At 47.9% G+C, this 14386-nt stretch overlaps 1 protein-coding gene across 2 annotated transcripts; it reads left to right on the forward strand.

The window, feature by feature from the left end:
• Positions 1-875: 875 nt before the first annotated feature.
• Positions 876-4983, forward strand: LOC124670153 (pyruvate dehydrogenase (acetyl-transferring) kinase, mitochondrial-like). 2 transcript variants are annotated; one of them, XM_047206654.1, is made up of 7 exons: positions 876-1127; positions 1714-1773; positions 2264-2525; positions 2911-3091; positions 3302-3449; positions 4206-4410; positions 4575-4983. In XM_047206654.1, the coding sequence occupies exons 1-7, from the start codon at positions 891-893 to the stop codon at positions 4631-4633; spliced, it is 1152 nt and encodes a 383-aa protein (XP_047062610.1). In that variant the 5' UTR covers positions 876-890; the 3' UTR covers positions 4634-4983. The 2 variants fall into 2 exon arrangements, with proteins under 2 accessions (XP_047062610.1, XP_047062611.1); XM_047206655.1 differs by lacking the exon at positions 1714-1773.
• The last annotated feature ends 9403 nt before the right edge of the window (positions 4984-14386 follow it).

The raw sequence follows: 14386 nt of genomic DNA on the forward strand, positions 1-14386 counted from the left end.
GAAATACAGTACAAACACATACGTTGATATACACGCCCATACACTCACCCTTATGAACGCACACACGCACATCCTACCCCTATGAGCACCTCCGGAAGACTAAGCTGATGGATTGAATGTAGATATATTTTTGTATGTAGATACATCCGTGTCTACAAAATGTTGAATAATTTTTTAGAAACTGAGAGAATATGAGAACCAGCCTGAGGTTGGGTGGTTAGCAAGGTGGTTGTACCCCAGCCCACCAGAGTTCAAACCCCATGTTTGACATCTGTATGTCTCGTAAAGGCGGAATATCCATTCATTGAGAGGCGACGTTCCCGTCGACAACGAGGAGCCTGTGGTGACTTCGTCAATTTCAAGATCAGATCCGTCGGCTCAGTCTTCCGGAGGTGCTCATAGGGTAGGGTGTGCGTGTGTGCGTTTATAGGAGTAAGTGTATGCGCGTGTATGTGAGTGTCTGCGTTTGTACAATGTTTCTCAAAAAAAAATGGAGGGAATATAAATAAAATATTTTTTGCAGAGTTTAGATTAATTTGTATTTGGAGAGAATTTTGAATTTTTCATTTAGAAAACCTGGTCGGATTCTCCTCGGATCTGTATTCCCATATCACCATGGATAAGCTCACACGCGACTGGACCAGCTCATTTGACACCCGGCCCCACCTACAGATACCGTTTCTTTACCTCTCTGACACCCTGGGCCCACCGAAGATCCCTTTCCTCGTTTATAAGGCGCGCCCGCACAAACAAACGCCCATCGCCTTGGCCACACAACACAAGGCTTCCTCCTCTCCTGATGCCGCCTTAATTAGCCTCCTCGCGCTCCAATCCTCCATTCTACACGGCGATTCTCGGCGCGCGGCGGCGGCGGCGTTGGCGGGCGGACGATGGCGTCGGAGCCGGTGGCGCGCGCGGTGGCGGAGGAGGTGGGGCGGTGGGGGAGCATGAAGCAGACCGGGGTGAGCCTGCGGTACATGATGGAGTTCGGGTCCGTCCCCACGGAGCGCAACCTGCTGCTCTCCGCGCAGTTCCTGCACAAGGAGCTCCCCATCCGCATCGCCCGGCGCGCGCTCGAGCTCGACTCCCTCCCCTTCGGCCTCTCCGCCAAGCCCGCCATCCTCAAGGTCTCCGTCGCCGGTTAATTTTGATTTCATATTCATATGCTCGGTTGGAATTGCGGCTGGTCGCTGTCCTAATTAGTGTCAGCACTTGTTTTGTCCTTCCGCCCGCCTAGAGGATTAATTTGACATGTTTCGTTCTACTAGTACCTTTGCTGATTTTTTTCGCTCACCTTGCTTGGGGAATAATTTGGTATAAATGTTTTGCCGGAATCATTTTGAAATAGGCTAGCGGGCGGAGGATTTGGTTTTACTTTTGTCGGGGGCCGGGAAATGGAATGTGAAGAAGATACTTGTCAGTGTTTCTCGGTTTCAGTATTTAACATATTTATTCTGTACTGATTAAAAACGATACTACTACTATACCTTTGTCGGAATCCTTTTAAAATAGGCTGGCGGGCGGATGTTTTCGTGTTTACTGTTTAGATTGGGTATCTTCTTTTTGTCAAGGGAAATGGAATGTGGAGAAGATACTTGTCACTGTGTCGGTGTTTTCTCCAACACACCACTGTTTCAGTATTTAACATGTTTACTCTGTGCTGATTAAAATCGATACTACTACTATACCTTTGACGGAATCCTTTTAAAATAGGCTGGCGGACGGATGTTTTCGTGTTGGGAAATGGAATGTGAAGAAGATACTTGTCACTCTGTCGGTGTTTTCTCCAACACACCACTGTTTCAGTATTTAACATGTTTATTCTCTACTGATTAAAAGTGATACTACTATACCTTGGTGCTCTCGAGTCTTGAGGGGCCACCTGGTGTATTGTTCACTCTTATTCTTCTTTTTCCCCACTTTGATTTATATTCAGCGTGTAAAGTTACTGTATGATAAGGAGGAATGTTTGGAGATTCCTGGTTGCCAACTTGTTTACACTTTTCTACAGGAGTTGGGGTGGGATTAGCTCACTCACTTTTCTTCTTAGAGTATGCTTGAAGGTTTTGTTGCGCTGTCTCCTTGATCTTATCCCGATCGATACTAGAAGAATCTGAACCCATGGAAGAGCATATAGTTTACTGAATAAATCCTCAGAGCTGAAACTACTCTTGGATACCACAGCTGGACTTCTAAATTCCTGCAGATTTTGAGCATCTTTTTGTGAGACTAATGGTTGGTATGTTCACTATTAATTGTGAAGGTGAGGGACTGGTATATGGACTCCTTCCGCGACATCCGATATTTTCCAGAGGTGAAGAACCGGGACGACGAGCTTGCTTTCACGCAGATGATTAAGATGATCAAAGTGCGGCACAATAATGTGGTTCCGACAATGGCTTTGGGAGTGCAGCAGCTGAAAAACGAGCAGTTCAGCTCAAGGAAGCTTCCCCCAGGATTCGATGAGATCCACGAGTTCCTTGATCGGTTTTACATGTCAAGGATTGGTATTCGCATGCTGATAGGTTTGTGAGCTTGGTACTACTCTTCTCTCTAGAGCTATTTTTTTATATTGATGTACTAAAATATAGCTTTTTCTGCCTCAATTCTTTTCATTCTATCCTCAATCTTGCTTGACATCTGGAACAAATTATTGGTTATCTGGCTTTTTCTAACATCTAGTTCAGTAGCACACCTAAATATTTTGGTAGGATTATATGTGGTTACTTGATTTCCTTGTGCTCAAGTGCTACTTCAACTAAATGCACTACTCCAATGATATTATTGAAAATGAAAAATGGTAAAAACTGTTTACCTGATGTGTAAGTTCTGAATCAAATGATAGATAAATAATTCAAGTGTTAATTGTTCGATGGTTGTTCTGAGTTACACCAACTTTTTTAATTTCAGGGCAGCACGTGGCTTTGCATGATCCTGAGCCAGAGCCCGGTGTCATAGGCCTCATTAATACAAAATTGTCCCCCATACAGGTAGCTCAAATTGCTAGTGAGGATGCACGTTCCATTTGTTTGAGGGAATACGGGTCAGCACCGGACATCAATATTTATGGAGATCCTAATTTTACATTTCCGTAAGTTTCAGAATTTAACTCCGCCAGTTACGTTGGTTTGTCCTTGATGAAATCACGTGTTAGCATCATCTCCTCTATGCTGTTATCTTATTGTTCAGACTGGCGTATGCTTGTGTCATGAAGCAATTTTTTCATAGTCTTTATTTTGGAACTCCCCCCCTTATTACTGCACTGCTAACTAACTAACTGCTTGTACTTTACGATGTGCAGATACGTCGCATCACATCTTCATCTCATGCTGTTTGAGCTGGTGAAAAATTCCCTTCGTGCTGTACAGGAAAAATACATGAATTCTGATAAAGATGTCCCTCCTGTCAGAATTATAGTTGCTGATGGAACAGAGGATGTTACTATTAAGGTATGAGCTCTGTGACATCACCTAGCATCAGTTTGGTAAAATCCTAGGCTAAAGGGTATAAAACCAGTTACTGAAACGCTGTACTTTGCAACTATGTGCAATGGCTGATGAAACTTCCCCGGATACCCTATATGAATTAGCATCTTATATTACTATTTGGTGGCATGAATACAATAGTAAATTACTCAAATTCTATTTGAATAGTGGGATTACAACCTGGCTGACAAAGTTATTGATTAACGCGGACCGCTGAATGCAAGTCTAAAGACAAACACCATCTGAATGCATGTCTAAAGGCAATCTCTTATTTGAAAAATATCTAAAGCCAAACTACCATTTCAGTGCATGTCTATTGTCCATATCTAGTGATTTTTGGCAGGTGCGAATTGTCTGGTGCACTTGTTTCAAGTTCAGTGCCAAACTAGGACATTTTAATTAGCTCAAGGAACAATAGTTTGTTAAAATGTTACTCTATGGTCGTATTGAATGAAGCATCAGACACTATTTGTTCATGGGCATGTCTGCTCTCCCGTGACATATCATTACTGTCACTGAACAGTGCTCCAGTATTAAACTACTAGACATCAAACTTCTAAGTGATATATCATATATATGTTTTTCTTATGCTAGTAGTTATAATCTGTTAAGGGGCAACATTAAAAAATATGAGACCCATTGCTATCAAAATAGGTTAAATATTCAACATGAAGAACCATCCTCAAGTGGTGTTTAAGCTTCAGTCCTTTGGTAATGCAGGTGAGTGATGAAGGTGGTGGAATACGAAGAAGCGGCCTCCCTAGAATTTTCACATATCTTTACAGCACCGCTAAAAATTTACCTGATATAGAGGGCCCTAGTGAAGGCGTAACTATGGCTGGATATGGTTTTGGACTTCCAGTTAGTCGCCTTTATGCACGATATTTTGGTGGCGACTTACAAATAATATCCATGGAAGGATACGGTATGCTCATGTTTCACTTTATTTGCTGTTTCTTTCAACATGAACCTTGAACTATTATCAATGTTTAACTGAAGTTTCACATATATCTTTCTGCTTCAATCATCACCAAGCGGTACAGGCGCACTTTTATGTGGCTGACCATTCTTGACTTTTGTGCTACGTAGGCACTGATGCTTACCTCCACTTGTCACGGTTGGGAGACTCGGAGGAGCCCTTGCCCTAGTGACCTCTCTGATCTGATACAACATCTGTAATTAGGTTGCTGCTTATTGTAATTTATGCGCTGGTTTGCAAATATTGCTTCAAGGGCCAGCCATCCATAGCTGTTAACCTTGTTATCTTCTAGCTACAATGCTTTCATCATTTCAGTTTTTTTTTGTGTGCCTCTGTTGCATAGTTTGGCACTGTTTCTCATGAGCACAATTTTCTGCAGTACATAGTTTCAGACTCGCAGGGTAACCACAGATGCTATCCTACCCAACAAAAAATATTTACTTTGTAATTAGCAATATTAGGACTAGAAGTTGTATGTTGTATGCTTTGCACGCATCTCTTCATGTCATTATGTGTCTTTACTCTTTGCTACTTTCTTACTCTTTTCATTCTATGTACTACCAAGCCTCCTCCCCCTCTCGGGTGCCACTAGGGAGCCGCTGAGGGGGGGGGGGGACCCTACATCCCCAGCCAACCAGCCCCCACCCTCCTGCCTCCTCCCCTCTCGATGTCACCATGACGTGTGGCAAGGCCATGGCATGGTGGCGGCGATGTTGCCTGAGCACCCAGGCGAGACGGCTTACTTGTGCGGAGCAGCGCGTGAGGGAGTTGTTGCGTGGAGGACGGCAACCCTCCATTGTTTATACGGTGGAGGTTCGTACCCAGGGCGGCGGCGCGCCTACTAGCAGGGGTTGGTCGTCTTCATTGGCCTCGTTGTCGTTGCCTAATCGACGGTACCTCGGAGGAGGGATCCTCACGAGAGGGAGAAGAAGTAGGGGCCATAGGGCGGAGTGCACACGGGACGGTAGTACGCGATTTACCCAGCTTCGGAACACCTGCACGATGACGAGGCCTACCGTCGCTTGTCTGGAATTATCTGGGCGCTTTCGCGTTGTTACAATGAGTTGTGGTTGTGCCTCTAGGGCTCCCAGGATCCGGCTTATATAGGCGCACGGATCTAGGGTTTACATGGAGAGTTCTAGCCGGAATACAAGTTGCCTAACTACGGTACAATGTCTTGCCGTGTACGTCAAGGATCCGCCTTCCTCCAAGTACGTGCTGGATCCGGATACTTTATGGGCCGTCACGGATCCGGCCTCCTTCGTAGGTCGGTTGTGATCCGCTTACTCGTTCTCGGGCCGGACTTCATCCTTCAGGATCTACAACGAATCGGGCCGCCCGATGGGCCACATGCCTCATCACCAACTATGGGCCACCCGGGCTTGCCGGATCTAGGCCATGTCGTTGATATACCCATAAAGTATACCCACAACAGTAGCCCCCGAAGTTCTCCGAGATTCATCACTCCTCCGGCCTCATTCAGCTCGGATCCGAAGAGAATCTTGAAGAGCTTCAAAACCTTTACTTGTTTCCGGTATCATCTATTCGAAAATCTTCCTTTCTCCTGAATCGGCAACGCAACGGAGATTCCACCTTTCCCGCGCACAACCCCCTTTTTTCCCTCACTAAATTTTCGGAGATGCGAATCTTCTAGCCGGAAATTTCGGAAGCGCACAGTTAAGTTACCTCCACGTCGTTTTACCGTTTTTAACCTAAGACACGTGTCAGGCATCTAACGGTGAGACCGTTCAGTTTCCACCGCTAGATCTGAAACACGAATCTCCGCGTGAGGTCTATAAATATCCCCCACGCGCGGTAACTTCCCATCCTTTCACCGCATCTTTCTCTTCTTCTTCTTCCTCGCGTTGCGCCGCCCGCCAGATCTAAACTCCGGCGAACTCACGCACGGGGAACTTCTCCCGCCGCCACTCCAAGGTCTACCTCGACCTGAGATTTGCGTGTTTGATCGGGATTTTTCCTCCGCCGCCGTTTCGTGGTCTTCTGAAGCGCAACGCTGCAAGTCCGGCCAGCGCAACCTCGCCGTCGTCCCACGGAACCACCGCGCCATTAACGGTAAGTGCGCCGGTCCCGTAGAAGAAGAAGTGTAGCGTAGATTCTGATTACTCAAATATTTTAAATGGGTGCAGCCGGAAGCATGCCACTCGATTCACCGCACTATACTGGTAGTTCTCCGAGTAGCCCAAATCTTAGTTCGTTAGAACCAATCTGTCCGGATCCCATAGCATATCTACCACCATATATTTTCGACATCCGGCTAGCTCAACCATTTTCCGCATCTTCCAGCACCACTCCAGGCCGGATCCCCTCCCTCAAAGAGCTTCAAGAAGAGCTCGAGGGCCAAGCGAGAATGGCAGCCAAAGTGCAGGAGGCGGAAAACAAGAGGGCTTCCAAGGCTCGGATCCGCGAAGGAGAACGGGGTCAATGGTGGCCCTGTGAAACCACCGATGTGGAGCTTAGAGAGCTCCAGAACGAGGGTATGATCTCCGCCCACTGGAGCTTCATACGCGACACCGACATCCCCAAGCCCGGAGCCGATGAAGTAGCTATGACCAAGGCTTGGGTGGAGCGCGGGTTGTCGCTCCCCTGCTCGAAGTTTTTCCTCTCCATCCTCAGTACATATGGGCTCCAGCCTCACAATATCTGCCCAAACTCATACCTCCTCCTCTCCAACTTTGCAACACTTTGCGAAGGGCATCTTGGAATCCGACCAGATGTCAAGTTATGGCAGTTTTTCTTCCGAGTGAAGAAGGAAACAAAAGACAAAGCAATGGTGAACTGCGGGAGCATGACGTTTATGCTCCGACCTGGACGCATGTATCCACCGCACGATTCGCACGAATCCGTCAGGTACTGGAACGCCGGATGGTTCTATGAAAAGAACGCTTCAGTTCCGGACACCCACGACGGTCTACCCAAGTTCGTCAACGAGCCTCCGGAAGAACATGCGAGCTGGAGCTTCGTTCCCTCACTCGCTCAAACCCCTATCCTGGAGAAAGCGGCGCGGAGAATATCTTGGTTAGTCCATGATGGGCTAACCGGAGCTCAACTCACTCTTAGCTGGTTCACCCGGCGGATCCAGCCACTACGGCACAATGCGCGGTTAATCTGCGCATACACCGGGGCGGACGACCTGCTCCGGGCTACCCGCCACGACCTTCCGGCTGACTCCCTCAAAAGGAGAATCAAAACGCTCGTGAAGATAGGCCGGGGCCAACCGGTCCCGGAATTGATCAAGGATATCTACACAAACAACCAGTGTCCTCCGGTAAGCTTTGTTTCTTTTTGTTACTTCAAACTTCACAAGTTTTTGGATGTTGACTTTAACTTATATTCTTATTCCCTCCAGCTCGATACTTTGGCGGAGGAAAACTTTCGCACCATTCTTCGTGTTCCTGTCAGCGGCGACGGGGCGGAGGAGGTTCCGGATGACGAAGAAGAGGAAGAGGAACGAGCACCCCGCAAGGCGGCCCTCGACCTTCAAAGCGTCCCCGCGCCAAAGCTTCCGGCTCGTGAGCCGGAGCCAGCGGCGAGGCCTCCGCCAAAAGCCCAAAACCATAAAGCCACCTCCACTAAACTCGAAGAGAGCGGAGCAAGCACGTCTGAAAATGCTTTCAACAGCTGGCAAACGCTCGCGCCCCATCATCCCCGGCGCCCCGTAAGTTTCCGAGTATGGTGTATCTACCCGTTGGGTGGAGGAGAGGGATTCCGGTACTTGTTCCTACCAGTGACCATCACATCCTTTCCCTTTCTCGGATCCGACGGAGGTGTCTTTGATGGTACGGGGATTGGATTTGGGTGTTCTCTGGTTTTCCTTCTGCGTTCCGAGGATCCAGTTCGTGATTCGTCATCGTGATGTCGATTGTCGTAGGCATCCTTCTGCGCAGTAGAGACACAATGCTCCGGGTTGGATTCCAACCTGCGCGAAGTGTCCGCCTTGCTCGCTCGCTTCATTGCTGATGCAACGAGCGTGCGGACGTATTCGATGTCGATCTCCTCGGTCTTTTTCTTCAAGATCTCCGCAGCCTTCTTTATGTTATCCTTTGGAGTTGCGAGTGGCTGTTTCTCAGTGGGGGTTGCGAAAGTGATCTTGCGGGGAGGTATAGCATCCCGCCTGATTTTATCGGCCTCCCGCTGAAGCTCGGTGACCTTGTCCTTCCAGATGTTGCCGGAGTTCCTTGACTTTTACCAGCTTGTTCGTCAACCTCAAGCTCTCGCTGGTGGAAATTTTCCACGAAGTGCGCGGCTTCTTTCCTTTCATCCAAAGCATTGCCGCCGCGGTTCTTGCGAACTTCCGGGTCGTTGCCGGCATCTCCTGTCTTGTCGCTTCTAGAGCCTCCGGATTTGCGGCATCGTCGTGGGTTATGGGTTTGTTGAGAATAGCCGAGTGCTCGATTGCCTCCATGCCCGCTTGTTCAACCAGCTCTTCGAGGGATAGCACTTCCTTGTGCGGACGCTCCCGTGATAGCGGAGATCCCGCACGTGAAGGCTGTGGGTCGGAGTAGGTGTTATCATCCTCTGATTCGCGTTGATCCAGCGCCGCCAAGGTTGCAAGGACCTGTTTAGGCTGGGCGGATTCAACTTCGGGCTGGTCACCGTATCCATATTCCTTCACCTTGCGATCGAACTCTTCAGTATCGAGGGGGCATCCCCGGAAATTGGGCTTAGGTTGCCCAAAATCGACTCTTCAACCGAAGTTCCGCTTTCTCCGACAGCCTCTTGCTGATCCGGCGCAGCGTTGTTTTCCGGGACCTCGACCTGCTCGGGACCAGCTCCGGCTTCTTGAGGGGCGGTTCCGGCGGTATGGGCCAAGAAGTGCACGAAGTGACACCTTTGCTTTTCTAACACCTGGGAGAGCCAGGCGGATCTGCATTGGTCTTCCACCTTTATTTCCTGCTCGGGGGCGGATTGGGTGGGCTTTGATTTTTTCAGATCTAAGGCGGAATCTTCCTTGGGAAGTTCCTGCGTCTCAGATCGGATCTTCGCGACCGCGTCCCGCTCGGCCGGCGGTCGCGTCAGCGTTACTTACCAGTGGGTTTCCGTCGGAATCGACGGTTTCCCCGATGAAGATGTGTATGCCGCCGACTGGGACGATGGAGAGCTTGATGGGGTCGGTCTTAGCCGGAATCCAGCACTCATCCGGAGGGACGATCGGCAGATTTCCGGCGTAAAGGACGCGCCCCACAGCGATGGTGTTGTCGAAGCTTCCCATGGCGGAACCCTCCCGGTTCCGGCCTCCAGACGCCGCAGGCCCACGGTGGGCGCCAACCGTCGTTGCCTAATCGACGGTACCTCGGAGGAGGGATCTTCACGAGGGGAGAAGAAGTAGGGGCCATAGGGCGGAGTGCACACGGGACGGTGGTACGCGATTTACCCAGCTTCGGAACACCCGCACGATGACGGGGCCTACTCGCCGCTTGTCCGGAATTATCTGGGCGCTTTCGCTTTGTTACAATGAGTTGTGGTTGTGCCTCTAGGGCTCCCAGGATCCGGCTTATATAGGCGCACGGATCTAGGGTTTACATGGAGAGTCCTAGCCGAAATACAAGTTGCCTAACTACGGTACAATGTCTTGCCGTGTACGTCAAGGATCCGCCTTCCTCCAAGTACGTGCTGGATCCGGATACTTTATGGGCCGTCACGGATCCGGCCTCCTTCGTAGGTCGGTTGTGATCCGGCTTCCTGTTCCTGGGCTGGACTTCATCCTTCAGGATCTACAGCAACTGGGCCGCCCGATGGGCCACATGCCTGATACGTCTCCGACGTATCGATAATTTCTTATGTTCTATGCCATATTATTGATGATACCTACATGTTTTATGCACACTTTATGTCATATTCGTGCATTTTCTGGAACTAACCTATTAACAAGATGCCGAAGTGCCGATTGTCTGTTTTCCGCTGTTTTTGGTTTCGGAAATCCTAGTAACAAAATATTCTCGGAATTGGACGAAACGAAGACCCGGGGGCCTATTTCGCCACGAACCTTCCGGAAGACCGAAGAGCATACGAAGTGGGGCCACGAGGTGGCCAAACCACAAGGCGGCGCGGCCAGGGGGCGCCGCCACGTGGTGTGGGCCCCTCGTTAGCCCCCGACTCGCCCTTCCGCCTACTTAAAGCCTCCGTCGCGAAACCCCCGATGCGAAAAACCACGATACGGAAAACCTCATCGAGACGCCGCCGCCGCCGATCCCATCTCGGGGGATTCTCGGAGATCTCCTCCGGCACCCCGCCGGAGAGGGGATTCATCTCCCGGAGGACTCTACACCGCCATGGTCGCCTCCGGAGTGATGAGTGGGTAGTTCACCCCTGGACTATGGGTCCATAGCGGTAGCTAGATGGTTGTCTTCTCCTCATTGTGCTTCATTGTTGGATCTTGTGAGCTGCCTAACATGATCAAGATCATCTATCCGTAATACTCTATGTTGTGTTTGTCGGGATCCGATGGATAGAGAATACCATGTTATGTTAATTATCAAGTTATTACATATGTGTTGTTTATGATCTTGCATGCTCTCCGTTACTAGTAGATGCTCGGCCAAGTTTTTGCTTTTAACTCCAAGAGGGAGTATTTATGCTCGATAGTGGGTTCATGCCCGCATTGACACCTGGGACGAGTGACAGAAAGTTCTAAGGTTGTGCTGTGTCTTGTTGCCACTAGGGATAAAACATTGGCGCTATGTCCGAGGATGTAGTTGTCGATTACATTACGCACCATACTTAATGCAATTGTCTCGTTGCTTTGCAACTTAATACTGGAAGGGGTTCGGACGATAACCTCGAAGGTGGACTTTTTAGGCATAGATGCAGTTGGATGGCGGTCTATGTACTTTGTCGTAATGCCCAATTAAATCTCACTATACTTATCATGCCATGTATGTGCATTGTTATGCCCTCTCTATTTGTCAATTGCCCGACCGTAATTTGTTCACCCAACATGCTTTTATCTTATGGGAGAGACACCTCTAGTGAACTGTGGACCCCGGTCCATTCTTTTAATACTGAAATACAAATCTGCTCGCAATACTTGTTTTTACTCGTTTTCTTGCAAACAATCATCTTCCACACAATTCGGTTAATCCTTTGTTACAGCAAGCCGGTGAGATTGACAACCTCACCTGTTTCGTTGGGGCAAAGTACTTTGGTTGTGTTGTGCGGGTTCCACGTTGGCGCCGGAATCTCCGGTGTTGCGCCGCACTACATCCCGCCGCCATCAACCTTCAACGTGCTTCTTGGCTCCTCCCGGTTCGATAAACCTTGGTTTCTTTCCGAGGGAAAACTTGCTGCCGTGCGCATCATACCTTCCTCTTGGGGTTGCCCAACGAACGTGTGAAATACACGTCATCAAGCATATTTTCTGGCGCCGTTGCCGGGGAGATCAAGACACGCTGCAAGGGGAGTCTCCACTTCCCAACCTCTTTACTTTGTTTTTTTCTTGCTTCATTTTATTTACTACTTTGTTTGCTGCATTATATCAAAACACAAAAAAATTAGTTGCTAGTTTTACTTTATTTACTGTCTTGCACTCTATATCAAAAACACAAAAAAATTAGTTACTTGCATTTGTTTTACTTATTTCATCATGTTTCCTTTTAATTTTACCACAAAAAACATACCGGTAGGACAAGGGTCTATAATTGGGAGGAGCAATATAGAAGAATTTTTCACCCATGTTAGTACCGTTGAAGATTTTGAAGATAGACACTTGGTAGAACTTGCTCCTACTTATGAAATTGCTGCTCGTCGCTTTAGTTCGCTTGTTGGAAACTAAATTTGTTAATCTCAATCCTATAATCCAACACATGTTTCTTACACTTGGTGATTTGGAAGAGGGGGAAAAGAAAGATTTTGTTTTAGAAACCCTTCTTAGAGAATTTGGTGGTCTAGCAAGAGAGGCTAGAAAGGTCTTCGCCAAATTTAATATGCTTGGTTCTCATACTAATTTTGTTGGTCTCCTTGAAAAAATGGATATGGATAGAATAAGGTACACTAATAATGCTAATGATGGTGGGGAGATCAAAGCACCAATACCATGTAAACTCCTAGCTATGAATGATGCACTAGAAAATAACTATGCTTGGCTTGTTCCTGAAAATTTGTTTGATGAGAGTAGCAAGCCCAAGACTAATGGGCGCTGAAACTTATGTATCCAATATACTATGCATGGTTGAGAAAACTCCAAACCCCGCTGTAGGTGCACCACCCTTTGATGTTACTTGATATACACTTTTTGCGCCTAGCTGAAAGGCGTTAAAGAAAAGCGCTTATGGGAGACAACCCATGTTTTTACTACAGTATTTTTGTTTTATATTTGTGTCTTGGAAGTTGTTTACTACTGTAGCAACCTCTCCTTATCTTAGTTTTATGTTTTGTTGTGCCAAGTAAAGTCTTTGATAGAAAAGTAAGTACTAGATTTGGATTACTGCGCAGTTCCAGATTTCTTTGCTGTCACGAATCTGGGTCTACCTCCCTGTAGGTAGCTCAGAAAATTAAGCCAATTTACGTGCATGATCCTCAGATATGTACGCAACTTTCATTCAATTTGAGCAAGTCTGGTGGCCTAATAAAATCCATCTTTACGGACTGTTCTGTTTTGACAGATTCTGCCTTTTATTTCGCATTGCCTCTTTTGCTATGTTGGATGAATTTCTTTGATCCATTAATGTCCAGTAGCTTTATGCAATGTCCGAAGTGTTAAGAATGATTGTGTCACCTCTGAACATGTGAATTTTTATTATGCACTAACCCTCTAATGAGTTATTTCGAGTTTGGTGTGGAGGAAGTTTTCAAGGATCAAGAGAGAAGTATGATGCAATATGATCAAGGAGAGTGAAAGCTCTAAGCTTGGGGATGCCCCGGTGGTTCACCCCTGCATATTCTAAGAAGACTCAAGCGTCTAAGCTTGGGGATGCCCAAGGCATCCCCTTCTTCATCGACAACATTATCAGGTTCCTCCCCGATACGTCTCCAACGTATCGATAATTTCTTGTGTTCCATGCCACATTATTGATGTTATCTACATGTTTTATGCACACTTTATGTCATATTCGTGCATTTTCTGGAACTAACCTATTAACAAGATGCCGAAGTGCCGATTGCTCGTTTTCTCGCTGTTTTTGGTTTCGAAATCCTAGTAAAGAAATATTCTCGAATTGGACGAAATAAAAGCCCGGAGGCCTATTTTCTCACGAAGCTTCCGGAAGACCGAAGACGAGACGAAGAGGGGCCACGGGGTGGCCAAACCCTAGGGCGGCGCGGCCCCCCTTGGCCGCGCGGCCCTGTGGTGTGGGCCCCCGTGCCGCCTCTCGACTTGCCCTTCCGCCTACAAATAGCCTCCGTGACGAAACCCCCGCACCGAGAGCCACGATACGGAAAACATTACTGAGACGCCGTCGCCGCCGATCCCATCTCGGGGGATCCTGGAGATCGCCTCCGGCACCCTGCCGGGGAGGGGAATCATCTCCCGGAGGACTCTACGCCGCCATGGTCGCCTCCGGTGTGATGTGTGAGTAGTCTACCCCTGGACTATGGGTCCATAGCAAGTAGCTAGATGGTTGTCTTCTCCCCATTGTGCTATCATTGTCGGATCTTGTGAGCTGCCTATCATGATCAAGATCATCTATATGTAATTCTATATGTTGCGTTTGTTGGGATCCGATGAATAGAGAATACTTGTTATGTTGATTATCAAAGTTATGCTTATGTGTTGTTTATGATCTTGCATGCTCTCCGTTACTAGTAGATGCTCTGGCCAAGTAGATGCTTGTAACTCCAAGAGGGAGTACTTATGCTCGATAGTGGGTTCATGCCCGCATTGACACCGGGACAAGGATGTGAAAGTTCTAAGGTTGTGTTGTGCTCGTTGCCACTAGGGATAAAACATTGATGCTATGTCTAAGGATGT

The sequence above is a fragment of the Lolium rigidum genome, chromosome 7 (assembly GCF_022539505.1).
Source record: "Lolium rigidum isolate FL_2022 chromosome 7, APGP_CSIRO_Lrig_0.1, whole genome shotgun sequence".
NCBI classification, from domain to species: Eukaryota; Viridiplantae; Streptophyta; class Magnoliopsida; order Poales; family Poaceae; genus Lolium; species Lolium rigidum.

Coding starts and splice junctions, on each gene's coding strand:
- LOC124670153 (XM_047206654.1), top strand. CDS start 891: ATGGCGTCGGAGCCGGTGGCGCGCGCGGTGGCGGAGGAGGTGGGGCGG. Junction 1,128..1,713: donor CCAAGCCCGCCATCCTCAAG/GTCTCCGTCGCC, acceptor CTTTTAAAATAG/GCTGGCGGACGGATGTTTTC. Junction 2,526..2,910: donor TGGTATTCGCATGCTGATAG/GTTTGTGAGCTT, acceptor TTTTAATTTCAG/GGCAGCACGTGGCTTTGCAT.